The sequence below is a fragment of the Carlito syrichta genome, unplaced genomic scaffold (genome assembly GCF_000164805.1).
Source record: "Carlito syrichta isolate Samal-C Ts95f unplaced genomic scaffold, Tarsius_syrichta-2.0.1 Scaffold305043, whole genome shotgun sequence".
NCBI classification, from domain to species: domain Eukaryota; kingdom Metazoa; phylum Chordata; class Mammalia; order Primates; family Tarsiidae; genus Carlito; species Carlito syrichta.
Window position 1 is genome coordinate 585,579 of NW_007249139.1, and position 27,364 is coordinate 612,942.

The window sequence follows — 27,364 nt, forward strand, 5'->3', positions numbered from 1 at the left end:
CTTTCCAGTCACTTTGGCCTCTTTCTTTTCCTTGAACACAGACATCTATACCCTTAATAAGTCCGTTGCACTGGTTTCTAATACTGACTTGGAACACTTTCCCCACATGCCTACATGACTGGCTCCTTCATGTCCTTTATTTAGGACTCTTCTCAAGGGTCTTCTCATGAGAAGCTGTTTTCCCCTTACCACTGTAACTGAAATCATAGTCCTCCGTGTTTGTCTATTTCTTACCCTGCTTTGTTCTTAGCAAGTTTTGCCATCGTGTTTGTTATTGTCTGTCTTCTCCTTCTACTTATAAACTGTATTAGAGCACGGAGTTTGTTTTCTTCCTTGCTGAACCTTTAGTACTTAGAACAATAACATGCACTCAGTTGTTGTTTGCTAAACAGGTATACACAAGAATTGCCATGACAATTCAGGACAGGTACAGAGTGCTAAAGGACCACATAGAATGGCCACATAGAATGGCCACCCAGATGTGGGGTGTCTTCAGAGATGTCTTTGCAAAAAAGAGATGTCTACACTGAGTGCTTGAAGGATGAGTGAGAGTTGGGAAGGTGGGAAAATGCAAGTTCAGCCAGGGGCCAAGAGAGCTGAGGGCAGAGTTGGTGTGGTTGGTAGGAGTAAGGGTGTATGTGGCAAAAAATGAAGCTGGAAAAAGGAGGGTCATTTGGAGCTTTTTAGGCTAAGCCTTGTTAAGGAGGTTGCCTGAGAGGAGAGACCAAAGAGTACCGAGTGTCGAAGATGGAATTGGAAAAAGGATGAAAGGTTTTACTTTTGTGTGGGATGACATGGTTTAACTCTCTGTCCCTTCCTTCCCACACAAATACATTCCATAGTGTGCAAGAAAAATATTTTATTTTAGCAGAGGCAGTTTTTCTCCTGGATCCTTAACACATTAGGAAGTGTTTTAGATGAGCATACTAGTTGAAAACTTGAAATGGATTTAATACTTTTCTGGGAACTAAAATTTATGTAATGATACTTATTATTGATATCTGACTATAATTTTCTTTTGGTTTGAATTTCTTGACCACATTATAACCATGTTCTTTGTTTAAAAGCATAGTCTTATGCATGTGAATGAAACTGAAAAAACATATGGGTGGGCAGTTCTATAATACTAACTTTTTAATTTTCAGTAGCATCTTATAATGTACAAAGGGGTTTCACACCAATTTTCTCGTTTGACACAACAACCCTGTGAAATAGGTATTATTCGTCTAATTTTCAGATGAGGAAATTGAGGTTGAGGGATATGAACCTACTTGTATAATATCACATACATAATTGCATCTCATCCAGGTCTTTTGGCTCCACATCTATTTCTCATCACACTTTTTCCAGATCTAAGGCTATGTTTATTATTTGAAAGTCTGCAATTCATTCTTATTGAGTAAATAATGTGTTTGGTTTTGTGTAACATGCCAAAACTAAAGGTCTGTCTGTCCTTGTCTTCCAGTTGCTTATGGTCTTATTAAAGAGATAAAGCATAAATATCACCTAAAATAACTAAAGGACTGAGTCAGATCTGTAATGTCTAGACAACATACAGGACATTAGAGAAACTTGGTGGAGGAAAGCCTCTAAAGAAGATAATAACTGTCCAAAGGAACAGACAGGGTTGGGATACAGAGGTTGAGCTTTATTCCTGACAGTCAGAGGAGGATCAAATGTATAGAAAAGAGGTTTGTATGGAATGGAGAGTGTTAAATAAATAGATAGCCATTTATTTTTCTTTTGTACTTGAATAAAAGTTGTATATTAAAGAATTTTGATTTATTGGTGTGTTTATATGTAGGTTTGTTTTCCTAATTTAGCTAATAAACATTATCTGCTTGAAAATAGTACCAGTTGTTTGGGCTTACAGAAATACTTTTACTTTTTGAAACTAGGCTGAGTGCTCAAGATAGGGAATAAAGAAAGAGAAATGATCTAGAAGAACGATAAGTGAGTTAACTTTATAAACATTTGTATTTATAATTAATTTTCTTATTAGAGCCATCTGCTGAAATGGGGATGGTAGGTGGTAAAACTTGCAGATGTCTTCATGGATTCACATTTGAAATCTAAATAAATTACACATCTTTTTAAGAAAATACCATTTCATTTTATCTGACATGACCAATAAGATGCCACCTTTTTCCTCAGATTAGTTGATTTAAAAAGCTTGCAACTCTTCAAGGCCTAGCTTAGCGTTTGAATCCTCAAGCAGTCTAACCCTAATTCATGTCTTCCTAAGTCTTTTCTGGGGTCCTCTCCTGACATATGCATGTCAAAGATCTTATCTAGTAAGCAGACCAGATTGTTCTAAAGTAAGGACTGAAGAACCATTCAACAACCAAGTAGGCAGCCACTGTCTCAAGCACTCTGATGTCGTCCCCTCTTATACCTCTAATCATGCTCTGTTATGATTATTTATATATACCTTCCTCTCATCTAAATGCTTTATGTATGTTTTCCACTGCTGCATCCCCGGTGCCCAAAAATAAGTATTTGTTGATGGAGTAATAGAATAAATGAGTGACCCTGTGCTGTCACTGTTTATAACTAGTTGATGATTTGGTTGTCTGACAGCATGCTCAGTGCTCTCTCATTTGTTTTGTTTCGTTTTGTTTTGAGTTGAGTTGGAGTTTCACTCGTTTGCCCAGGCTGGAGTGCAGTGGCACACTGCTCACAGCCACAGCAGCCTCGACCTGGGCTCAGGCAATCCTTCCACCTCAGCCTTCCTAGTAGCTGGAAATATGGGCACGCACCACCGCACCCAGCTAATTTTTTGATTTATTGTAGAGACAGGGTCTCGCCATATTGCCCAGGCTGGTCTTGAAACCACGGGCTCAGGCAGTCCTCTTGTCTCTGCCTCCCAAAGTGCTGGGATTACAGGCATCAACCACCACACCCAGCTGTTCTCTCTTTGGCTAGCTTTTTTGTTTTAATCCTGTAATGTAGACCATATGATAAAATATTGAATCTAGTTTGGCTGATGCAGGTAATGCAGAGGGTATCTATTAGGAATCATTGCTTCAAGTGAGAATAGATCATTGTGAAATAAGCTTACTAAGCTCCCTACCTGACTGCTGAAAGGTTCTCCAACCCTTACATTAGAACAGTCAGGTCTGATTACCAGATAAGGTCTTTGGTACCAAGATTTCTAAAAATGTGCCCTTGCCCTGTCTTACTAGTAGTGCTATATGAGTTGTCCTGAATCATTTAATTCAATTTAGCAGTAATTGAGTGCCTGCTATCTACTAGACATTGTTTTAGATACTTTAGCTACTATGAAGAATAACACTAAAAATCCGTATTCCATGAACGTTGTACAGATAGGTAATAATAAACAGTGAGACCGGCACAGTGGCTCTCTCCTGGGATCTCAGCACTTTGAGAGGCCAGAGTGGGAGGATTGCTTGAGCTCAGGAGTTTGAGACCAGCCTAGGCAACATAACAAGAATTTATCTCTACAAAAATAAAAGATAAAAAAATTAACCAGTCATCATGGTGAGCACCTGTAGTCCCAGCTACTCAGGTAACTGAGGCAGAAAGATTACCTAAGCCCAGGAGATCAAGGCTGTGGTGAGCTTTGGTGGTACCACTGCACTTCAGCCTGGGCAGCAGAATGAGACTTCAATTCAAGAAAAAAAAAAAATGGTGAGCATTGAAAAAAAGGAAATCTTATACTACTAATACAGGCAATAATGCTATAGATCAGGGTATCCAAACTTTTGACTTCCCTGGTCTGCAGTGAGTAAAGGAATTGTCTTGAGCTGCACATAAATTATATCATATAGTTAGTGTGTATACATAATAAGACTTTAAAATTTTTTATTACAAAGTTTAGAAAAATGAAAACAATATAAAACTAGTGAGAAATTTGACCTTGTTTTTGTAAAACTAATCTGTCAACATCTGGTTTCATAGAAGTGGTCGCAATTCTTAGTGAGTTCTCAAGGTGCTCTTCGGAAACGTTTGAATTTTGCTCTTCATAATTTTTTTTTTTTTTTTTTTTGAGTTGGAGTCTCACTCTGTCACCCAGACTGGAGTGCAGTGGCTGCTCCCAGCCACCACAGCCTCGATCTGCTGGGCTCCGGTGGTCCTTCCGCCTCAGCCTTCCAAGTAGCTGGAACTACAGGCGTGCACTACCATGCCTGGCTAATTTTTGATTTATTGTGGAGATGAGGTCTTGCCAAGTTTCCCAGGCAGGTCTCAAACCCGCAGGCTCAGGCAATTCACTCACCTCAGCCTCCCAAAGCGCGGGATTACAGCTGTGCTTCATAATTGTAAACTGCTCACAAATGTATGTGCTGCCAAAAAACCATGTCATGAATAAGGAGTGATTATGAACTTTAAAAATGGAACTACACATGGGGTCATGAAGAAAATAAATGCTAAAAAAGACAGGATGTTAAAGGACTTTTGTGGCCGAGCTCGGTAGCTCAGTGTGTAATCCCAGCGCTTTGGGAGGCCGAGGTGAGTGGATTGCCTGAGCCCGGGGGTTCGAGACCCGCCTGGGCAACTTGGCGGGACCTCATCTCTACAATAAATCAAAAATTAGCCGGGCGTGGTAGCGCATGCCTGTAATTCCGGCTATTTGGGCTACTTGGAAGGCTGAGGCGGAAGAATCTCCGGAGCACAGCAGGTCGAGGCTGCGGCAGCCGAGAGTGGCCACTGCACTCCAGTCTGGGCGACAGAGTGAGAATCCAACTAAAAAAAAAAAAGATTTTTGTGGGGCTGCATTACTAAGCCTTCTGGTCCACAGATTGAACTTGCCTGCTTTAGATGGAAAGGTAGAACAGGAAAGGGGAAATAGCAGTAAAAAGGCAAGGGAAGAGACAGAATTTTAAATGAGTGGTGAGAATAGGCCTCATTGAGAAAAATTTTGAGCAAAAATATGAAGGAGCAGAGGAATTAGACTCATGGATATCTAGAAGAAGAACATTGCAGTCAGAAGGAACAGTCAGCGTGAAAATCCTGAGGCAGAAGACTATATGCTGTATTGGAACTGGAGCAAGGAGGCCAGTGTGGAGCTGTGTAAGAGCAAGAGAGAAATAGATGAAGTAGTCAGATAATTGTGAGCAGGGTACTGAATTGTGTAGGGCTTTATTGACCATTGAAAGAATTTTTATATTTTACTCTGAGTGAAATCTTTTGAGGAAAAGTGAAAGTCTTGAGGAAAAGACTTGCATGATCTGATTTTTTTTTTTTTTTTTTGAGTTGGAGTCTCACTCTGTCACCCAGAGTGGAGTGCAGTGGCCGCTCCCGGCCATCGCAGCCTCGACCTGCTGGGCTCCGGCGATCCTTCCGCCTCAGCCTTCCAAGTAGCCGGAATTACAGGCATGCGCTACCACGCCTGGCTGATTTTTTTGATTTATTGTAGAGATGAGGTCTTGCCAAGTTGCCCAGGCGGATCTCTCACCCGCGGGTTCAGGCAATCCACTCACCTCAGCCTCCCAAAGGCGCAGGATTACAGGCTGAGCCACCGAGCCTGGCTCTGATTTTTATTTTTTTAAGAATCATTCTGTCTCCTGTGTTGAGAATAGACTGTACAGTCCTGAGGATCATTGAGTGAGTTCTAGAAGCTTATAGTTGCAGATTGTTAACCCCTATGCATGTTTTAAATACCCTGTTTAAATTCTGGAGGCATTTTGTCTTTTGACAATTGCTTTGACTAGGAGGGATAGTAGTAAAGAATTTAGTCTGTAGATATAGGAGAGACTTTTTTTCTACATAGGTTCTCTATGATTGTTTTATGCTTTAAAAAATGTAAGGGTGGGAAGCCTTGACAATCAGGTATTAGCCAAGAAGTATTTAATAAATGAAGATCTGGAAGTGGGCACTGTGTAGAGTGCTGAAAGCCACTCATTACCGAGTTCTGCCTTCTGACTAGTGCAGTACATCTTACACGATCACTGTGAGAAATGTGATTTTTGCTTTTTATATTTTGATTAAATTTAAAGGAGACCAACTTCACAAAAAAAAAAATGAAAAACAAGACCTGTATTAGACCATGCAATCATCTTTTCAGCCTTTACCCTAATAAAGTCCAGCTTACTTAATTCCTTTTGAAAGATGGGAGAAATGGATAGTTTTCCAACTATACTCAAGACAAATCTTCCTTAATTTATTGTAGGCATTATGTATGTTGACTGTATTAGACATATCTTTACTAAAATGCAATTAAACATGCTTCTCAGAAACAGAGACTGTAGAAATTACATGACTCTCTATTAATGCCCCTTTTGGAATGAACTTATTTTTTATGTTGCTGAAGGAGTTTCATTTATTGATTTAAATAATACAGACTTTTTTTGTTCTGTAATTGACAAACATTTGATTTTTAAAATACACTGTTTACATTAGGTCACCACAAGCAGATTTACATATAGCCATCAACTACAGAAAAACACAAGAAAGTAAGTTTCTGTGTGATCCAACATAGATACTCTTTCCTTAATCATAAGAAAATTAAAAATTTTAGAAACTAAAGCTGTTAAGTTTACAAAACACTTTATTTTAAAGAAAATAAATGATTTTTCATTTTCTTTAAAATTTTTTTATTTTAAAGATGTGGGGTACAATTCGGGATTAGGTATACAAGTAGTCATCGTATAGGCAAAGTTTGGGCCTCACTTTGATCTCTTCTTTGCTTAGTTTGAGATCAGGTACCCTTACTGATGTTATGTGCCCACCGTCCTCCCCTGGTAGTATCCCGCTACTGCCGATTCTTTTCTTATAGTATTATGGTAAATGATCAGGGTCCACTTATGAGTGAGAACATGTGGTACTCAATTCTTTGTTTCTGTGACAGATCACTAAGTATTATAGACTCTAAATCCATCCAGGTTGCTGCAAAGTCCATATGTTTATCCTTCTTTATGGCTCCATAGTATTCCATTGTGTATATATACCACATTTTTTTTTAATCCAGTTCAGTTTCGATGGGCAGTATGTCTTTGCTATTGTGAATAGTGCTGCAGTAAACATGTGTGTGCAGGTGTCTTTTTTTGTAGAATAATTTGAGTTCCTCCAGGTATATTCCCAGTAGGGGGATTGCTGGGTCATATGGAAGGTCAATTTCTAGTTCTTTTAGAAATTGTCATACTGTTTTCCATAGAGTTTAAACTAGTTTGCATTCCCACCAGCAGTGTAAAAGCATTCCCTTTTCTCCACATCCTCGCCAGGATCTGTTTTTTGTTTTATTAATGATGGCCATTTTTACTGGGGTTAGGTGGTATCTCAATGTGGTTTTCATCTGCATTTCTCTGATGATTAGTGAGAATAGACCAGTGGAATAGGATAGAGATTCCGGAAGCAAAAACCTCAATTTTTCAACCAACTCATCTTCGACAAAGCTTCCACCAACAACTACTGGGAAGAGAACATATTCAGTAAATGGTGCTGGGAAAACTGGCTAACCACATGAGGAAAATTGAAACAGGACCCCTACCTATCACCATATACAAAAAGACCTAAACGTAAAACCTCAAACCATAAGAATCTTAGAAAATGCAGGAGTCACCCTTATGGGAATCGGAGTAGGCAACCAATTCCTAATCAGAACCCCAGATGTCCATGCCATAAGAGATAAGATAGATAAGTGGGACCTCATTAAACTGAAAAGCTTCTGCAAAGCAAAATAAACCATCAAGAGAGCAGTGAGACAGCCCACAGAACGGAAAAAATATTTGCCAACTGTATATCTGACAAAGGCTTGACATCCAGGATCTACAAGAAACTCAAATGTGCCAAAAGGGGGAAAAAAAACCCCAAAAAACAGCCCCATTAAAAAGTGGGCAAAAGACATGAATAGACACTTCTCAAAAGAAGACATATGGACAGCCAACAGACACGTGAAAAAGTGATTTTTCATTTTCTATTTTTGGCATCAATTTTAATTCTTTCCAGTGGAATCAAAACCTCCTGAGCACCTTTCAGTACCATCCAAAACTTGAATTTCTATTTCTGAATAAAAAATTTGTTCCCAGCCGGGCTTGGTGGCTCAGCCTGTAATCCCGCGCCTTTGGGAGACTGAGGTGAGTGGATTGCCTGAGCCCGTGGGTTCGAGACCGTCCTGGGCAGCGAGACCTCATCTCTACAATAAATCAAAAAAAAATCAGCCAGGCATCGTAGTGCACGCCTGTAGTTCCGGCTACTTGGAAGGCTGAGGCGGAAGTATCGCCGGAGCCCAGCAGGTGAGGCTGCGGGGGCTGGGAGCGGCCACTGCACTCAAGTCTGGGTGACAGAGTGAGACTCCACCTCAAAAAAAAAAAAATTTGTTCACAAATAAGCTGCACAATTCAGTCGACTTTTTTTTTCCTTTGAGTTGGAGTCTCGCTTCGTCACTTAGATTGGAGTGCAGGGCCACCCCAGCGTTGACCTGCTGGGCTCTGGCAAACCTTCTGCCTCAGCCTCATAAGTAGCTAGACCCACAGTCACACGCTGCCTCACCCAGCTAATTTTTTTGTTGTTTTTGAGCTGGAGTCTTACTTTGCCCAGGCTGGAGTGCAGTAGCACACTCACATCGACCTGCTGGGCTCCAAAGGTCCTTCCGCCTCAGCCTTCCAAGTAGCCAGAACTACAGGCACAAGCTACTGCACCCGGCAAATTTTTTATTTATTGTAGAGATGAGGTCTCACCAAGTTGTTACAGAACCTGTGGGCCCAGGCAATACACTTGTCTTGGTCTCCCAAAGTGCTGGGATTACAGGCTGAGCCACTGAGCCTGGCCTACTATTTTTTTTATTGTAGAGATGAAGTCTCACCAAGTTGCTTGGGCTGTCCTCGAACCTGCGGGCTCAGGCAATCCACTTGCCTCGGCCTCCCAAAGTGCTGGGATTGCAGGCTGAGCCACCGAGCCTGGTCACCTTTTTTAAAAAATTTATTTATTTTTTACTTTTTGAGTCGGAGTCTCATTCTGTCGCCCAAGCTGGAGTGCAGTGGCATGCTCACAGCTGCTGCAGTCTCAACCTGTTGGATTCAGGTGATTCTTCTGTCTCGGCCTTCCAAGTAACTGGAACTACAGGTGTATACCGCCATGCCTGGCTAACATTTTTCTGTTTATTGTGGAGACAAGGTCTTGCCAAGTTGTTCAGGATGGTCTCGAACCTCTGGGCTCAGGCATCCTTTCACTTCCACCTCCCAAAGTGTTGGGATTATAGGCATGAGCCACCATGCCTGGCTCGATCACCTTTTTTGACTTGCAGCTTTTCCTTGCCTAACTTAAGCAGCAACATTTCCTCTGTAATCTTCATCTATGACACCAGCTCATACATCTGCTAAGTGTTTTGCAGCCAAGCCAGAATGTGGAGGTAATCTTCCATAATACTCAGAAGGAAGAGTTACCTGAATGCCTGTTTTCACAAGCTTTTTCTCCATAGGTGGTATTGTGTAATCATAGATACTGTACAGGTCATAGTTCGTGGCCTGCACGGACCCCCAGGTTAGGGTCAGGGCATGCTCTGAGAGCTGGGCCAAGTGGATCTGCATGCTGAACTGCATGCTGCCCTCCAGGGACAGGGTGTGGCAGAGCGAGAAGGTGAGTGGAGGGAATAAGACCTCCAGAATGGATTCATTTAAAATATGCTCTGGGCCAGAAGCGGTGGCTTACACCTGTAATCCTAGCTCTCTGGGAGGCTGAGGTGAGAGAATCACTTGGGCTCAGCAGTCAGAGAGCAGCCTGGGCAACATAAAGAGATTCACCTCTACAAAAAAATACAAAAATTAGCCAGGCATGGTGTGCCTGTAGTTCCAGCTACTCCGGAGGCTGAGGCAAAAGGATCACCTGAGCCCAGGTGAAAAATTAGCCAGGCTATGGTGAACTGAGATCACACTGCTGTACTCTAGCCTAAGCAACAGAGTAAGACTCCAACTCAAAAAAAAAAATAAAAGTTGGTGTGTCTTTCATAAATAGTCAGTAACTTTGCAGGACGCTTCCTTTTGTCCCCTTTTGGAAAGTTTATTTTGGAAGTTCATCTGTATGGGAGTTAGAATTTGACAATTGGTAGTCATGAATTGGTTTTGGGGCCTGGTAGAAATAACATATAATGATTGGGTTAGTACCTACAAGATACTTGTACACACATATGTGTGTAAAAAATACTGTGTTTTTTAACCCCAAATTGGTGTATTTTGAAACATGAAAACGTGTTTCATTGGTTTCATTGATTTCATTGTAGTCTAGTAGTAAAGCTTGATCGTTATTAGTGTATAGACTGATTAATCTTACTTATGTAATGTCTTGGCAGTCTCACCCTCACTCTGGAAATTTTAGTGCTAAAATGGATGTGATCGCTGATGGGAAAGAGTTTGAGAGGAATTACAGGAATATTCTAGTAGAAGTGTACCGACTGTGTAACCAGTGGTCTTCTTGCTGTGTAGGGCATTTAAACACAGTGGTTATTCTTGAAATGGCCTTGGTTTTGTTAGTAATATTGCCTAACACCTTTGTGCACTAGTTCAGACATATTAATTAGTACTTTGATTCAAGGCAAATGATATTCACCTGTTCTTAAAATTACTGAAAGATAATGAATGCTTTTCTGGTTATTGTGACATATGTAAAAATTTTTAAAAAGGTCATTCTCTTGAAATTCTGTGCCAAGTGGACAAATTTTTGGAAGCAGTACTTGCTGTGATTAAGGTCATGGTCTCTGAGGTCAGGCTATTATAGATTCAACTCCTGACGTTACTACTTCCTTTGGCCTTGAGCTGATTACGTATCCTTGTTCTATCTCCACTTCCTCATCAATGAAATGGGAATATAGTAGACAGACTTACCTCACAGAGTTGTTAGGAAGAATCGTGAGACATGGACACAATACACTGCTTACTACAGTGCTTGGCACTGAGGAAGTGCTAGCTGCCTTTGGTGATGTTATATTGAGATCGGAACAGCTCTTAAAACTACCTGTGTGAAAACATTTCAAATAGTCTGACTTTCTCTTTAAAATAAATTTAGGATCTACCCTTTCCTCAAAGCAATGTAAACATAAACATTTTAAAAACACGAAATACTAAAATCTTACCTTAAGGTTACAACTAAGCTAAGTCCAGTTGACCTTCATGAAATTGATAACTGATTGTGGCAGCCCACAGAGGAATTGTGACAGAAAAAACTGCAATTCCTCTTGGAGGAAAGAAATACATATAATGTGTTGACTTGTGTGTGTGTGTGTACAAAAAGAAAGGTCATGTACATATTTATTCATATAATACATTTATAATAGATCTAAACTTATTGACCTGCTTTCTTTCCCCCCAAATTGATAAAAAATAGAAATGAAATGCAATCAGTATTCTTTGTGACTCAGTTGATATACATTATTATTCAACCTCAGGAATGATTCTTAGATAGTAGGTAAAACCTACCCTTATTTTTAAAAATTCAGCTTCTTTAGTACTGATCTAGTTTTGATGTTTTCAGAGCAGTATAATACAGTAATGAGTGGGTTAAGGCATTATGTCTAGAATATCTGGGGTGAACCTGTTGGACTTGAATGTAATTGTTCCCTAATCTTGCCGCCTAAAGATGGGATTAATAACCAGCACCACAAGTTCTGGAATGCCTCACCTTGCCTCCAGATGAAACATGTTCCTCCTTCCATTAAGGTGGAGACAAGAATATTGTCAATGAACAATATCCTGTTGCCAGTCATTCCTGAAAAAGAAGAATTGTAGTTTGAAAATCTAAATGTACTCCCGTTTGAGGACTTACAATGTGGAAGGTTTATAATGAAGTGAAAATGTACTGGTAGATTTAAAAATACAAAATACTTTATTTTGGCCGTGCGTTGTTATACTGTATATTTCTCATGCAAAAATAATACTTTTACAAAAACTGATAATGACATATGGCTTTCTAATCTCAATCTTTGCTTTTTGTTTTCTTTTTCCTTAAAAGTATCTGGGAAAAGATATGTCAAGTAGGAATGAGTGTACAAATGTTTAGAATAGTGGCAGGTGGTTAAGTTAGACTAGTGATGCTGAAAATGAGGTGCACCCCGCCCCCCACCTCCTGACAAATGGTTAGTTGTTGAGTTTTTAACTGTCGTCAATGGTACTTACTGGGTGGCCTTTTCTTAAAAACTTTTAAAAGTTTTGTGATGATAACAGCTTTTTTAGGGGTTCTAGATTATTGTGTACCTTTTTATTATTTCTAGGTATCTGGTGACCCATCTCATGGGGGCCGATCTGAACAACATCGTGAAATGTCAGAAGCTTACGGATGACCATGTTCAGTTCCTTATCTACCAAATTCTCCGAGGTCTAAAGGTATAGACAATATCAGTAATAATTTTTAGAAATGAATTCCCCCTTCCCTTCCTTTAGGACTTAAGCAAGTAAACAACTTTTCTTATAGAAAATTCAAATACTCACAAAATCATAAGTAAAGACCAAAGTACAACATTTAGTTCACTCAGCGACTATAGTTACCAACATATGCAGTTACCAGCATATGGTCAATCATGTGTCTTTTGTACTTCCCAAGCCCTGGATTATTTTAAAGCAGGTCTAGACGTCCTATTATATCACTCATAGATATTTTGGTATGCATAGCTGAGAGATAAGGATTTTTCATTATTACATCTAAAAATTAAAAATGTCTTGATATAATCTGATATCTGGTTAACTTAATGTTGAAATTTTTTTTTAAGTCCTCAAAGAAGGCTAATTAATTTGTGGGAGGGGCAGATAAACTGTTTTAAAATTAAACTGTCTTTGATATTTAGCAGCTTTGATTCCTTTTTGAGCTCCAGAGTACCAACCAGAAAATAGGTTCAAAACCTGAGTGGAGTCGATAACTGGGAATTATAGTTATCGTTAATGTACAGTATACTGGTCATTACTTGTGCTGATTTATAATACCACTGTTAACACTAGCAGTTCTTATCAGTTAATGAACACTAGCAGTTCTTATCAGTTAATGAAAATGTATAGCAGAGATATTATATGATACAACAGTGGGAGGTTGGAGATAAAACTTTCATTCAACTGAATTTTTTCTCTTTTACAGTATATACATTCAGCTGACATAATTCACAGGGTATGTATTGTGATTTTGATTAAATTATTTGGGAGAAGTGGGGTGGGGGTGGAAGAAGGGCATTTAGCCAAGATCCAAAACTTACTTTAGCCATTGAAATATTGATTAATTGTAACTTTGCTTTAGGTTAAACTAATTAAAGAAAGAAAATTATAGTTTGTTCCTACTAAAGGCTAATTTGGACCAGATACTGACTAGGGTGAGATACTGACTAGGGTAGGTCTGTTCATAGCTGGATGAAGTCTTACTTTTGTGTGTGGTTCCTCATTGTTACCTGTAGGGAGAGAATTTGTCATAAAGTTGATTGTGTCGTCTCTCTACTTGCTTCCTAGGACCTAAAACCTAGTAATCTAGCTGTGAATGAAGACTGTGAGCTGAAGGTAAAAAGAGATAGTATAATTGTTTGCTTCACCTTGAGATTATATGTTTGACTAACCAGGCAAACAGTTACAGGGAATAGATTTATAAACCACAACTTTCTATTTGAAAATTCATCCAGTTCATATTATCGGACTTAGAAATTTAAACCATTTCTGAATAAGCTAAGTAACATTGAAAATGGCATCATCGTCTTGTTTTCATTTTAAAATAAAGCTAAATTAGAAATTTTATATATTCATAATAAAGGAGAATTATAGTCTGAATATCAAGCAAGCAATCCTGATTAAATAGATTTCTAAGAGGAAAAATGGCAGAAACCCGCTCACTCAAGATAATTCAAATAAAATAAAAGTGAATTGTCTATAAAGAGCAACCAGCTCTGGAAAGTTTTTGTTTTGTTTTTCCTCAACTTTTTAAAAACAATTTGCACACATTAAAGCACACTATTTTTAAGTGCACATTTTGGAAATTTGTATGTCTGTTAACCATCATATTTATGATAAAGAATATTTACACACTTCAAAAAGTTCCTTATGTCTGTCCTAGTAAATCCTCACCCCTCTACCCCTAATTCTGACTCTAGGCAACTATCGATCTGCTTCTGACACTATAGATTTATCTTTTCTGGAGTTTCATATAAATGGAATTGTACATTGTGTATTTTTTGTGTCTGGCTTGTGCTTAGTATAACATTGTTCATTTATGTTGTTATGTGTATCGTTAATGTCTTCCTTTTAATTAATGAGCAGTAGTATGCCTTTTTTTTTTAAAGTAGAAGTCTCACTCTGTCGCCCATGCGTGAGTGCAGCGGCAAACTCATGGCCACCACAGCCTCGACTTACTGGGCTCAGGTGATCCTTCCACCTCAGCCTTCCAAGGAGCTGGAATGACAGGTGTGCGCCACCACGCCCTGCTGATTTTTTGATTTATTGTAGAGACGAGGTCTCGCCAAGTTACCCAGATTGATCTCAAATCTCTGGGCTTGGGCAATCCTCTCACCTCTGCCTCTGCCTCTGCCTCCCAAAGTGCTGTGATTACAGGTGTGAGCCATCATGCCCAGCTAGTATTTAATTTAATGAACATACCAGAACTTGTTTATCTATATACCTATTGATGGACATTTGCTTCAGTTCAGGTTTGAGGCTGTATAAAGCTACTGTGAATATTCATGTGCAAGCCTTTGTGTGGATGTAAGTTTACATTGCTCTTGATTAAATACATAAGACTTTTACTTTTTGTAATTTCAGTTTTTAAAATTATCGCTGTGTGCTTAACCATGTGTTCTAAGCATGGACCAGGAAATCTGCTTATGAAAGTACAATATTATTCCCCTTTTTAAAAATAAGACAACAGAGTCTTTTCCCTGTCCGCTTTATGAGTCTTAGCAGTTTATCTGTTCCAGTACCTGAGTTCTTTTCATTCCCTTAGATCCTGGATTTTGGACTGGCTCGGCATACAGATGATGAGATGACGGGCTATGTGGCTACTAGGTGGTACAGGGCTCCTGAGATCATGCTGAACTGGATGCATTACAACCAGACAGGTATTGCTTGCACTGGTTATTTAGGGCCTTATTAATACCATGTTGAATGTATTTGAGATTCTCAGAAGTAGAGATGGTAGGAGTGGGAAGAAATATGTTTTCTTCACTCAGTGATCTTTTAAAACCTATGAATAGAAAATATTTCACTTGCTCAGATAAGATAAAAGGGCTTTTAATACATAGCTTTTAAATTTTGTGATTTAGCAATTGAGTTCCTATTTATATTTTCAACATATTCTCTGTATACTTCTACCTAAAGACAATGTGTCTATAATCTTAACTCCTTGATATTACTTGAGAGGAGTCTACCATTCTACCAATAAGAAACTTTTGTCCCTTTTGAATAGCTTATTTCTCTTACCTGACCTATGAATAGCCCCTTAGTCAGGTGAAGGTCTTAATAAACTTATTTCTGTAAAAATGAGTATGAGTGTTGAGTCATAGATATCTTAAATATTAATTTGAATATTTCACCCCTAGCTATGGTTTCACTTATGGCCAAATGTAATAAAAATGACATTGCTTGTACTTTCTCTTTAATTTTGCCAGTTGATATTTGGTCAGTGGGATGCATAATGGCCGAGCTGTTGACTGGAAGAACATTGTTTCCTGGTACAGACCGTATCCTTTAAAAAGTTTTGGATTCTTGTTTCTTATCTGTATTGCAGTGTCATGGATGTATACTATCTTTACTTATCTCTAGGGAAAACTCTCAGTTACTTGCTTTTATAGTCTAGATATACATTATGAGATCTTCATTCTTGCTTAGTAGCTTGCCTTGCCAAGAAAGAGGCTTCAGTTTACTTTTGTGAGTTGGAAAAATTCCTCATATGCTGAAAAATCCTTTAAATCTTTTATCTATCATCTTTTTGCAGTGAATCGCTTATATTAATCTTCCCACAGCAGTTCTGAGACCCAGGTGTACTCATGATAAACTACAGATCCTAGTGACAGGTTTAGTCTGCTTGTACAAACACTTAATGAGCACAAGATACCCATTTTTAAATCAAGGTCATCTTGCTGTTATGTTTGTTTTATATATTAAAAAGGGTATGTTTGATCCCTTAATGATATACCTGCTGACTCTTCTTATGTTTATTGTTTAACAACAGATAGTAAAAGCAAGAAGTGATAAGGTCATCCTGTCATGTACCTTTTTTTTTTTTAACACTTTATCCCAGATTGCAGCCAAACTTTAATTTACTCCCAGATATACTGTCTAGTTTATAGTTTGTCACAGCTCCTTTATTTTAGTCCCTATCTGCTATATGCTTGTTTCATAGTTTATTGTCATCAAAATGTGGTTTGTTGGAATTCTCATCAGTTCCACTTTGGGGGAAATACTTAGGGGTAAAAAAATGTTAAAATATATATCTAGAATTACTTTTGGGGATTTTTATAGAATTCAATTGACTTGCCTTCGTATGGTCTTCATATTTATAGATGCTATGATTACTTGTTTTGTCATGCTTAGAGACCTAAAAGCTGTTATAGCCCCTTACCTGAACAGACTCATCGAGTTTATAAACTCAGGGTCGTTTGAGTTTATTTTTGTAGAATGTCAGTTCACTTGGATATACTTGTATGATGAGCGTGATGTTCATGTTATCTATCCATGTATTCAGACTACCTTCTGCTAGAGAGAATGTTCTTTCTTCATGAACTGAAAGATCTGTGTTTTTCAGATAAAGCTATTTATTTCTCTCTGAATATTACTGAATGAATACAGAGTTTTGTCTCCCTATACTTAGCACACCTTGTTACTCCCCATTCCCTTTTTCTTAGGTACATATCTCAAAAGTCCCATCCTTGCTTTGTCTTCTGGAGCAGATGCTATCAGTCCTCTGTTGTACCTCCCCTTCCTCTTCTTGCTATCTGTATCTCCAGCTACTATTCAGTCAATCACAGGATAGCACACTATCACAGGCTAGCATACTAGTTAAGAGCACATGCTCTGGAATCAGCCTTCCTGGGCTTAGATTTGTACTCTTTTTATTTCCAAGTGTGTGACTTTGAGCAACTTTTCTAACCTCTGTGTCTCTCAGTTTCCTTAACTATAAAAGGTTAGTAGTACATACCTCACAAGGTAGTTGTGAAAGTTCAGAGAGGTAATGCCTGGAAAGTACCGATGGAGCCTACTGATGTTAGCCATCATCTTCAGTAAAGGCCTTTGGGAAACAGTTTCTCCCTCCACCTCCCACTTTACTGTCTAGCTATGAATAATTAAGGGTTAGTTTTTTTGTTTTTGTTTTTTTCAATTCTGTGACACGTAGTCAAGGATGGATCCTTGGCAGGCTAGTAGTAGAATGTTTTCAAAGCATTGTGAGTCTTGTTGCCTTATGATCCTGCCTGACTGACAGCTCCCTGATGGCATGACCCTTTTAGAATGCTAACTTGGAACCTGTAGGAAATTTTCTATTTATGCATGCCTCTTTTTCTTCTGTGAGCTTTAGATAAATAACTGAGCATTTAAACTTTTTTTGAGTCGAAGTCTCACTCTGTTACCCAGGCTGGTGGCAGTGACATGTTCATGGCTACTGCAGCCTTGATCTGCTGGGCTCAGATGATCCTTCTCGTAAGCCACCACACCTGGCTAATTTTTTTGTTGTTGTTAATTGTAGAGACGAGGTCTCACCAAGTTGCCCAGACTGGTCTTGAATCCCTGGGCTTGGACAATCCTCTTGCCTCCATCTCCCGAAGTGCTGGAATTATAGGCATGAGCCAGCACACCTAGTCAAATTTAAAATTTTTAAAGAGGGGATTTATTTTTTAATACTTGAGAATTTGTTTCAAAATTTTGATTTTAATAGTTTACTGTTTATTTTCTTCTTGGCTGCTTTTTTAGACAGTTGTTCCTCTGGACTGTAAAAAAGGACTTGTATTTGTAATATACGTAACCTTCCTCTTGGCAGTTGTTATCTATGTAGATGTAACTTTGGTTGCCTGACAAGAAAAAAGGGAAGTGTTTCCCATTAATTTTTCTTGCCTGAACTGTACAATCGCTTACATTCTAGCATAGTGGTTCTTAACCCTTGTTGTTGTCAGAATCACTTTGGGGAGCTTCTAAAAACGCTAGATGGCCTAGGTATCTTCCCAAAGACTCAACTTCATCTTTGTGAGTCAGAGCTCAGGCTTTGGTGTATTTATTCAGTCTCCAGGTGATTCTAGTGTTCAGCCAGTGTTGAGTATCACTAGAATTTAATCCAGCTGAATCTTAGTTTTAACCTTGGCTGATCCTGAAAAAGTTATTTAGTAGTCTTTCCTCATTTTTTTATAAGCCTCCAATGAGATAAGAACATTAAGAGTCAGAAAACATCTAGTTGAATCCTGTTTTTATAGATGAGGAAGCTAAGACCCAGATAAGATAGATCTGAAACTATCTGTCACTTTGACCACAGTTTTTTTCCAAATTTTATTATTTGCTATTCCATTTTAGCACTCTTTTTTTTTTAAAAACCTTTGGAGAATGTACTCCCCTTGTACTCTCCTCTTTTGGTCTGATAGCTGAGGCAACCTCTGGAGCAGGGGTTCCCAACTGCCATGCCACGGACTGGTAATGTTCTGTGGCCTGTTAAGAACCAGGCCACACAGCAGGAGGTGAGTGGTAGGCAAACCAACAAAGCTGCTTCTGTGTTTACAGCCCCTCTCCATTACTCACATTACTGCTGAGCTCTTCCTTCTGTCAGATCAACGCTGGCATTAGATTCTTATATATTACAATGTAATAATAGAAATAAAGTACACGATGAATGTAATGTGCTTGAATCATCCTGAAACCATCCTTCCTTCCCACCCCTTAATCCATGGAAAAACTGTCTTTCTTGAACCCCAAAAGGTGGGAGACTGCTGTTGTAGAGGATACTTCTTTTTTGAATGCAGTTTTCTCCTTGTTTTCCTCATTTCTTAATCATTTTGGATTTGGAATTGGTAGTTTTGCTTCCAAATAAGAACTATCTACTAGAACTTTTTGTGATATTACATATTTTTACATATACACTGTCCAACATGGTGATAGGTCGCCACCAGCCATGTGTGACTGTTGATCACTGGATATGTAGCTAATGTAACTTGGAAACTGAATATATTTTTGTGGTAAAATTTATATAACATAAAAATTATCCTTTTAACTTTTTTAAATTGTGATGAAATAAATGTAACATAAAATTTACTGTTTTAACCATTTTTAAGTATAAAACCCAGTGGCGTTTATTACATTCACTATGTTGTATAATCATTGCCACTGTTTATTTCTAAAACTTTTTTGTCACACAGATGGAAACTCTCAGTCCATTAAACAATAACTTCTCAATTCTTCTCTCTGGTAACCTCTGTTCTGTCTCTGTGAATTTGCCTATTCTAGGTATTTCATGCAAATGGATTCATACTATATTTATCCTTTTGTGTTTGGATTATTTCACTTAGTATGATGTTTTTAAGGTTCATCCATTTTGTACCATGTGTCAGAATTTCATTTCTTTTTATGACTGAATACTTTTCCATTGCATGTATATACCACAACTTGTTTATCTGTTCATCTGTTAGTGGACACTTGGGTTGTTTCCACCTTTGGTTTTTGTGAATAATGCTCTAGTGAATATTGACATGTAAGTATCTGTTTGAGCCCTACTTTCCATTTTTCTGGATATGTCCCTAGGAGTAGAATTGTTGGGTCGTATGGGAATTCTGTGTGTAGTTTTTTGAAGAGCTGTCTGTTTTCCATGTGAATGCACCATTTTTTATGCCCACCAGCAAAATGAGGGTCTCAGTTTCTCTCCATCTTTGTCAGTAGTTATTTTCTTTTGATTACAGCCATCTTAGCAGGTATGAAATGGTATCTCATTGTGGTCTTGATTTGCATTTCTCTCATGACTAATGATGTTGAGTGTCTTTTCCTGCACTTATTAGCCATTTTTATATCCTCTTTGTAGAAATATCTATTCAGTTATTTTGCCTGTTCTTAATTAGGTTGTTTTTCTTTTAGTTGTTGAGTAGTAGGAGTTCTTTATATATCTTGGATACCTAACCTTATCAGACATATGATTTGCAAGTATTTTCACCTATTCTGTGAGTTATCTTTTCACTTTTTGATAATGTCCTTTGATACACAAAAATTTTTAAGTTTGATGTAGTTCTGATTTTTTTTGTTTTATTACTCATACTCATATCTAAGAATACATTGTCAAATTCAAGATCATGAAGATTCACCCCTGTTTTCTGCTAAGAGTTTTATGACTACTAAGAGCATAAGAGCTCAAAATAGTCTTTAATCTATTTTGAATAAATTTTTATATATGATGTGAGATGGGGGTTCATTTTATTCTTCTGCATGTGGAAATATGGTTGTCCCAGCACCATTAGTCGAAGAGACTATTCTTTCCCCAGGTGAATTAACTTGGCACAATGGTAGTTTTCCTTTGATTTTTGTTTAATTTACTTTATATCAATTTATTTAAAATGTGGTATATATTATTAGCAGTAGATGTATGGGTTTAATCCTGGATTCTCAGTTCTATTCCATTGGTCTGTACATCTGTACTTACAGCAGTACCACATTGTCTTGATTACTATATAACTTTATAGTAAGTTGTAAAATCAGGAAGTATGACTCTTCCAACTTTATTCTTTTTCAAGATTGTTTTGGCTGTTTGGGGTCTCTTGTAATTCTATATAAATTTGACAATTAGCTGGGCTCGGTGGCTCAGCCTGTAATCCGGCGCCTTTGGGAGGCTGAGGTGAGTGGATTGTCTGAGCCTGCGGGTTCGAGACCCGCCTGGGCAACTTGGCGAGACCTCATCTCTACAATAAATCAAAAAATCAGCTGGGCATGGTAGCACACACCTGTAGTTCCAGCTACTTGGAAGGCTGAGGTGGAAGGATTGCCGAAGCCCAGCAGGTCAAGGCTGCGGTGGCCGGGAGTGGCCACTGCACTCCAATCTGGGCGACAGAGTGAGACGCCAACTTAAAAAATAAATAAATAAATTTGAAAATTGGTATTTACATTTCTGCAAAAAGGCTGTTGGGATTTTGATAGGGATTATGTCAAATTTTAGATCACTTTGAGTAATATTGACATCCCAACAATGTTACGTCATCATATCCATGAACACAAGATCTCTTTCTATTTATTTAGGTTTTTAGTTTCTTTAAACAGTACTTTTTTTTAAAAAGCAGAATTTATTGAAAGGATAGAAAAGCTTGTACAGTGGGAGGGGACCCAAGGGGGTTGCCCTGAACAGTGTTTTATAATTTGCAGTTCTCAAGTCTTTCATCCTCTTGGTTAAATTTATTCCTAGATATTTTATTATTTTAACTGCTATTGTAAATGGAATTGCTTTCTTAATTTCCTTTTGGTGTGTTCATTGTTGGTGTATAGAAACACAAGTGATTTTTGTTTGTTGATATTGTGCCATGCAGATTCACTCAATTTACGTATTATCTTTAGAAACTTTCTTGTGGATTCTTTGGGATTTTCTATATGAGGTGGACAAAAAAAAAACAAACAAACCAGAATTATTTTTTTGGAGGGCAGGTCTTTTGCTCTGAGGGGGAAACCCCAAAAACAGAAGTTATTATAAAAATTGTGTATTTATGCGTACACGTTTACATTTCAGTCACCTTCAAAGTTCTTTTCTGTTTGATGCAATACACCTATCAAGATGCTTTGTCCACTGCTCAAATGCTTTTTGAACTCATCTATTTTGAGGCCTTTTAGTTCTTACGCTGTTTTTTGTTTCACCTCTTTCATATTGCCAAAACGTTTCCTTCTGAGAGCTTTTCATCCAGGGAAATAAAAAAAAAAAGAAGTTGCCCAGGGCGAGATCAGGTGAATAGGAAGGATGGGGTACAGGAGTCATGCCGTTTTTGGTTAAAAACTACTGAACACTCAGTCTGGTGTGGGAAGGTGCATTGTCATGGTGGAGGAACCAGTCACCTGTTTGCCACAACTCAGGATGTTTCTTCTGCAAATTGTAATACAACCTTCTCAAAACTTCCAGATAAAAACTTTGGTTGATCATTTGATCTGAAGAAACAAATTCCGAATGTACTACAAGGGGCCCACCCTCCAAAAGATAATTCCAGATTTTTGGGAGTCCCCCCTCATATATAGGATTGTGTCATCTGGAGATGCAGATAGTTTTTTTGGGTTTTTTTTCCCTTTCCAATTTAGATGCTTTTATTTTTTTCTCTTGTCTGATGGCTCTGTCTAGAACCTCCCGTACATGCTGAAAAATGCAGTGAAAGTGGGCATTCTTGTCTTGTTCTTATTTTAGAGGGGAAAGCTTTCAGTCTTTTTCCAGTGAGCACGATGTTAGCTGTTGGTTTTCATAAATGCCCTTTATCATGTTTGGAAAGTTCCCTTCTATTTACAGTTTCCTGAAAGTTTTTTATCTGAATTTTTAACTTCATTACAATTTATTTCAATTACATTTAAATTCAATTACATGTGGCTAGTGGGATTGGATTGGATTGAGTTAGAGTGCACATTTTTAGGTCTCTGTAAATTGTCTTTCTGTTCTTTTTCTCAGGTTTTGAGATTAGTTTCCTTGAGAGATTCTTTTGGTACTGGTTGTTAGTAATCCCTGGAGTTCCTTTAAAGATATAAGAAATACTGATTTTTGTCTTAAAGTTAATTACATACAGAGAGTGCCAAAAAATATATACACATTTTTAAAAAGGAAAAAAAAGTATTAACAATTTAATACTAAATATATACTGATAGCAGAAGATGAATACAAGTCATGTTTGACTTCTGCATTTGCAAAAGGTGCTCAAAGTGGTTACTGTCAGTGTCCAGACACTTCGGATTATGGCGAACTACTGCAAAACTTGATGCTGTGCAAGGCCTCCCTGATCTTCCCTTGTGCACATCACGTGCAGTATCATACGTCTCAAACTTATCACAAATGCATGCAGTTGTTAGGTGTATTGGAGGTTCTGTTGCATACTCATGCTTGCATTGTCCTTGTACTTCCACAGTGTTCTCAAATTGCCACTTCACAATGGCCTTGAGCTTCTCAAATGACAACCTGCTTCTGCCATTTTCTTTGACTGTCCTGCCTGTTTGCATGGTAACGCTAGCATTCATTTGATTAATGCCATCTTTTGAGCAAACTACATACTACGTATTCAATTCAACTTCGAAAAGTAATACATAGATAACATCTCTTAAAATGTATATACATTTTTTGGCACTCCCGGTATTATTAGGTTAGAAAATATTCTTGTTTGTAACTTTGCATAACCCTTCCATTTAGCTTAATAATTGTATCGTTATTTTTTTAAAGAACGAAGCTCTTCCTTATAAACCTAGTTTACTAAGTATATTAAATGGACGTAGCTAATAGTACCTTATATTAGAAGGGAGAGAGGATACAGAATGTCTCTTCAGGTATAGTACTTAACTTTTCAAATTTTGTTGATTTTGAAATGAGTGAGTCAGAAAATGTTACTACCGATGCTTAATACTCTGCAGCTTAAGGAGAAGAAAAAGTGAGTTTCATGGCCCTGTTATGCTTCAGTTACTATTTTTTCTGCCAGGGATTACAGCCTTTGCTTGCTGTTATTTTTCTTTCCTGCACAATCAAGTATATTTTCTTCATGTGTAAAACTTTTTTCTCCCTTTCTTTGATTTTAATAGGACTGGTACTTGTAAGACCGAGCTAGAGGTTAGTGGAACTGTTGAATTATAATCCCCTTGCCTCCAGCTGCTGCCCTGCTCCATAGCAATTTTCTTAGTGTATTAAATTTGCTCCTTAATTCTACTTTTATTCATTTTTTCCTTTTGATCTTTTTCAAACATGTCTTGAAATGTTTTAGACATACTACAAAGCAAAGAATAATATAGTGAATATATCCTACCACCCCATTGTGAGGTAACACTGCCAATAGAGCTCAAGCTTCTTGAGGACCCTTGTCACATCTGCCTATCACTTTCAGTCATTGTTTCATATAGTCCCTCTCACTTTTAAAAGTAAGACACTAAAAGCAAGTGTCCTAAGAGATGTTGAAGAAAAATATATTTTATCAGATTTTTTACCCTTTCTTCTCTAACTTGATGTATTTTCCCAGAAAAGGCTAGAATCCTCAGTTTTGCCTATAAACCAAGGATACCTTAGGAAATTTTTTGTGACAGTGAAAATGACTATTTTAACAATCCAGAAGAGAAGGAGGTAGGCTAAGTCTTATTCTAGTACTTCCTATCATCACTAGGAGGGTTTCCCATGCTCCCAGAGATCAGTGTTCCACTGTGTCCTGTGTGGATTGATTTCACTGAAAACTGCTGCTCATAAGCAAGTGGTCCTGCAGCTGGTCCTTTTATTCATCTTCAACTCTCTGACCTGTGGAGTTTTCTAGGAGCTGCCATGAGCACTTAAAAGTGACAAGAATATCTTGTACTTTCTCTCCAATCATCCCATTACCCTTAGCTTTCTTGTTTTCCTTACTTGTTCATTCTGACTGCCTTTCGCTTCTGTTAAAGAGGACTTGGTCTAAAGAGTAATCTTAGGCCTCACTTGTCTTTTCTTCATTTTTTATAGAAAGTTTCAGAAGATTTTTTTTTTAATTAAACATTGTCAAAAATAAGTAAAATTTAACATTGTGATCATTATAATTAAAACACATTTTAAACTCATAGTAAAAATATCTTCCGCCTAAGGGAAAAAAAGGTTAAACCTATTATGGAAGATGTCTCACTGTGGAACTTACTGTCATGATGTGGTAAATTTTGCTTTGCTCTGCTTATATAGCTACCTGAAGCTCCATCTGGTCTTAACTGCCTGGAAAAATTGTAGTGGCCTTACAAGTAGCTGGTAATGTTGGAAGACTGGCCTATATTTCAGTGGATTTTGGAGAACCTGTGGTGATTTTTTTCTGAGGTTTGCATGCTTTGACTTCCTTTATGCAAATACTTTTAGCTACCGAGTAGATTTTTGTTTTACCTTGTGTGTTTTTCCATACACACAATGAGGTCATTCTGGGTTTTAAGGGCAAAGCGGAGGGGAGGTACTAAGTTGAAAAGCATATTACAGCTCATCTTTTCAAGTCAACCAGTATTTATCAAGCTACTCTATGGGAGGTACTGGGATAAGATGGTGGTACCTGTCCTTAAAATCAGAATGACCAGACTCAGTGGAAAGTGAGTTTTAGAAGGTATTTGAACCAATGTCTGTCTCTGATTATAAAATGAGATGGAGTGACACAAATGTCATAATAGAGGTAAAAGTGAACTATTGAAAAAAGTAGAGAATTAATTCCAACTCAAGATATGCAGGAAGATTCATGGCAGAGTTCTTGTTTGAGCAGGACTTTGGAGGGCTAAATGCAAAGAGAAAGCCTTGGTAGGACGGGAGAGGGAAAATATTCCTATTTATGACTTGTGTAAATAAGAACTTGGTAGCTTAGAAGATGAAGTGTTGAATGCATTAAGGAATAATAGTTTGAGGCAGAGTCAGAAAAGAAGCTTGATGCCAAGTCATGGAGGGCCGTGAATGCGAAGCTGAGGGGTTGGGACTTGATTTTTCAGGCCTAAGATTGTTTCATACCACAGAGGGGAAGAAAGACATGGGTCCCCCAGCTCATTGGTGAGCAACTGAGACTAATGGACATTGTATATTCTTCAGGTAGTTTGGGATGAAGTTACAGGAATTGAGAAAGTCACAGCTCAGAAATTCTTCCTTATAAAGAATATAAAACTTAATGTTATGGCTCTTTTGGAATGTGTCTAGCAGCTCTCTGGTCTGTGCTGGAAGGCACGTCCCACCCCCACCCCACCAAAAACAACCCAAAAACGAATATAAAACTTGACTCATCTTAAGTAGTCAGAAACCTCTTTAAGAGTACCAATTTCAACAACTTTATTTTTGAGATTTGTTTTGGTGTATATATTATAAAACCACCTGTTTGAGAGTTGAAGTCTAGTTTTTTCTCATATGTGATACACTTTATCTTGTGGTAGCTACTCAGTTAAATATATTCCTGAAGAGTATTTAGTGTGACGGAACCAAATTTGTGTAAATTTCTATTGTAATATAATTAATCTGATTATTTGAGAGCAAAACTATCCATCTACTCCTACTCCTGCTCTATTCCCATGAACGTATGCTTTGAAATTTTTTTCTTGCCAGGTGTGTGACTCATATCTGTAATCCCAGCACTCTGGAGGCCAAGGCAAGAGGATTGCTTGAGCCCAGGAGTTCAACACCAGCCTGGGCAGCATAGCAAGACCTTGTCTACAAAAATAATACAAAAGTTAGCTGAATGTGGTGTTGAGCACCTGTAGTCCCAGCTACTCAGAAGACTGAGATGGAAGGATCTCCTGAGCCCAGGAGGTCGAGGCTGTGATGAACTATGAGTGTGCCGTTGCACTTCAGCCTGGGCGACAGAGTGAGACCTTGACTCAATCAATTTGTTTTTCTTTAGAGTGAGACCCTGACTCAATAAATAAGTAATTTTTTCTTGTCAACACCTTTAGTGAAGAAACCAGTATTAAAATTTTAACCTTTAGAAAATACTGATGTTTGCCATTTGCAGATAACAAAGTTTCCTACTATTTTTTTTCTTTTTTTTTTTGAGTTGGAGTCTCACTCCGTTGCCCAGGCTGGAGTGCAGTGGCACATTCATGGCTACTCTAGCATCAACCTGCTGGGCTCCGGTGATCCTTCTGCCTCAGCCTTCCAAGGAGCCAGAACTATAGGTGCACACTACCACACCTGGCTAATTTTTTATTTATTGTAGAGACGAGGTCTTGCCAAGTTGCCTGAGCTGGTCTCAAACCTGTGGGTTCAGGCAGTCCACTCACCTCAGCCTCCCAAAGTGCTGGGATTACAGGCTGAGCCACTGAGCCCAGCCCCTACTATTCTTAACTTAGAAATAATTTATGTGAGTAGATTTATTTCTAATTTATCTTTGTTTTCTATAGGACACAAGTTGTTTGGTTCAAGGATAGGATTCGCATACCTTTTCTTAAAGGGTCAAGGTACTCAATATTTTAGGCTTTGAAGGTCACATAGTAACTCTGCTTGTTTGAATGTGAAAGAACCTACAGATAGTACATAAATGATTGGGCATGTGTGTGTTCTAATAAAACTGTGTTTATAAAACAGGCAACAGCTGGGGTTTTACTCCTGTCTAGAATTTTCTTCCATTTAAGCTGATTTCATGTCTGAAAGAAAAAGGGGAAGATGCCAGTCAGATGACTGCATAAGTAATTCCTATCACTTAAGTAACTATGGTTTGCAGAGGCCATTATTTTTGTTACACTGTATTGCCTTTATATGTATAATCACAAGCAAAATGCTTTTCTTTCATCTTGTTCTACCTTTTCCTCAAATATTCTGAGAGCCCATTATGTACCAGGTGTTAGGCTAAGCACTGGGAATAAATGGTGAACAGGCAGAGTGG

At 38.2% G+C, this 27,364-nt stretch overlaps 1 protein-coding gene and 1 pseudogene across 1 annotated transcript in view; one reads left to right on the forward strand and one right to left on the reverse strand.

Moving 5' to 3' along the window:
- MAPK14 (mitogen-activated protein kinase 14) overlaps positions 1 to 27,364 on the forward strand; it is an 84,175-nt gene that overhangs the window by 38,561 nt on the left and 18,250 nt on the right. The window contains exons 4-8 of the mRNA XM_021713944.1: positions 12,158 to 12,269; positions 13,012 to 13,041; positions 13,374 to 13,421; positions 14,851 to 14,965; positions 15,515 to 15,586. Of these exons, the coding sequence (XP_021569619.1) occupies positions 12,158 to 12,269; positions 13,012 to 13,041; positions 13,374 to 13,421; positions 14,851 to 14,965; positions 15,515 to 15,586 (377 nt within the window). The remainder of the gene's footprint in view (positions 1 to 12,157; positions 12,270 to 13,011; positions 13,042 to 13,373; positions 13,422 to 14,850; positions 14,966 to 15,514; positions 15,587 to 27,364) is intronic.
- LOC110595877 lies at positions 7,892 to 9,485 on the reverse strand (annotated as a pseudogene).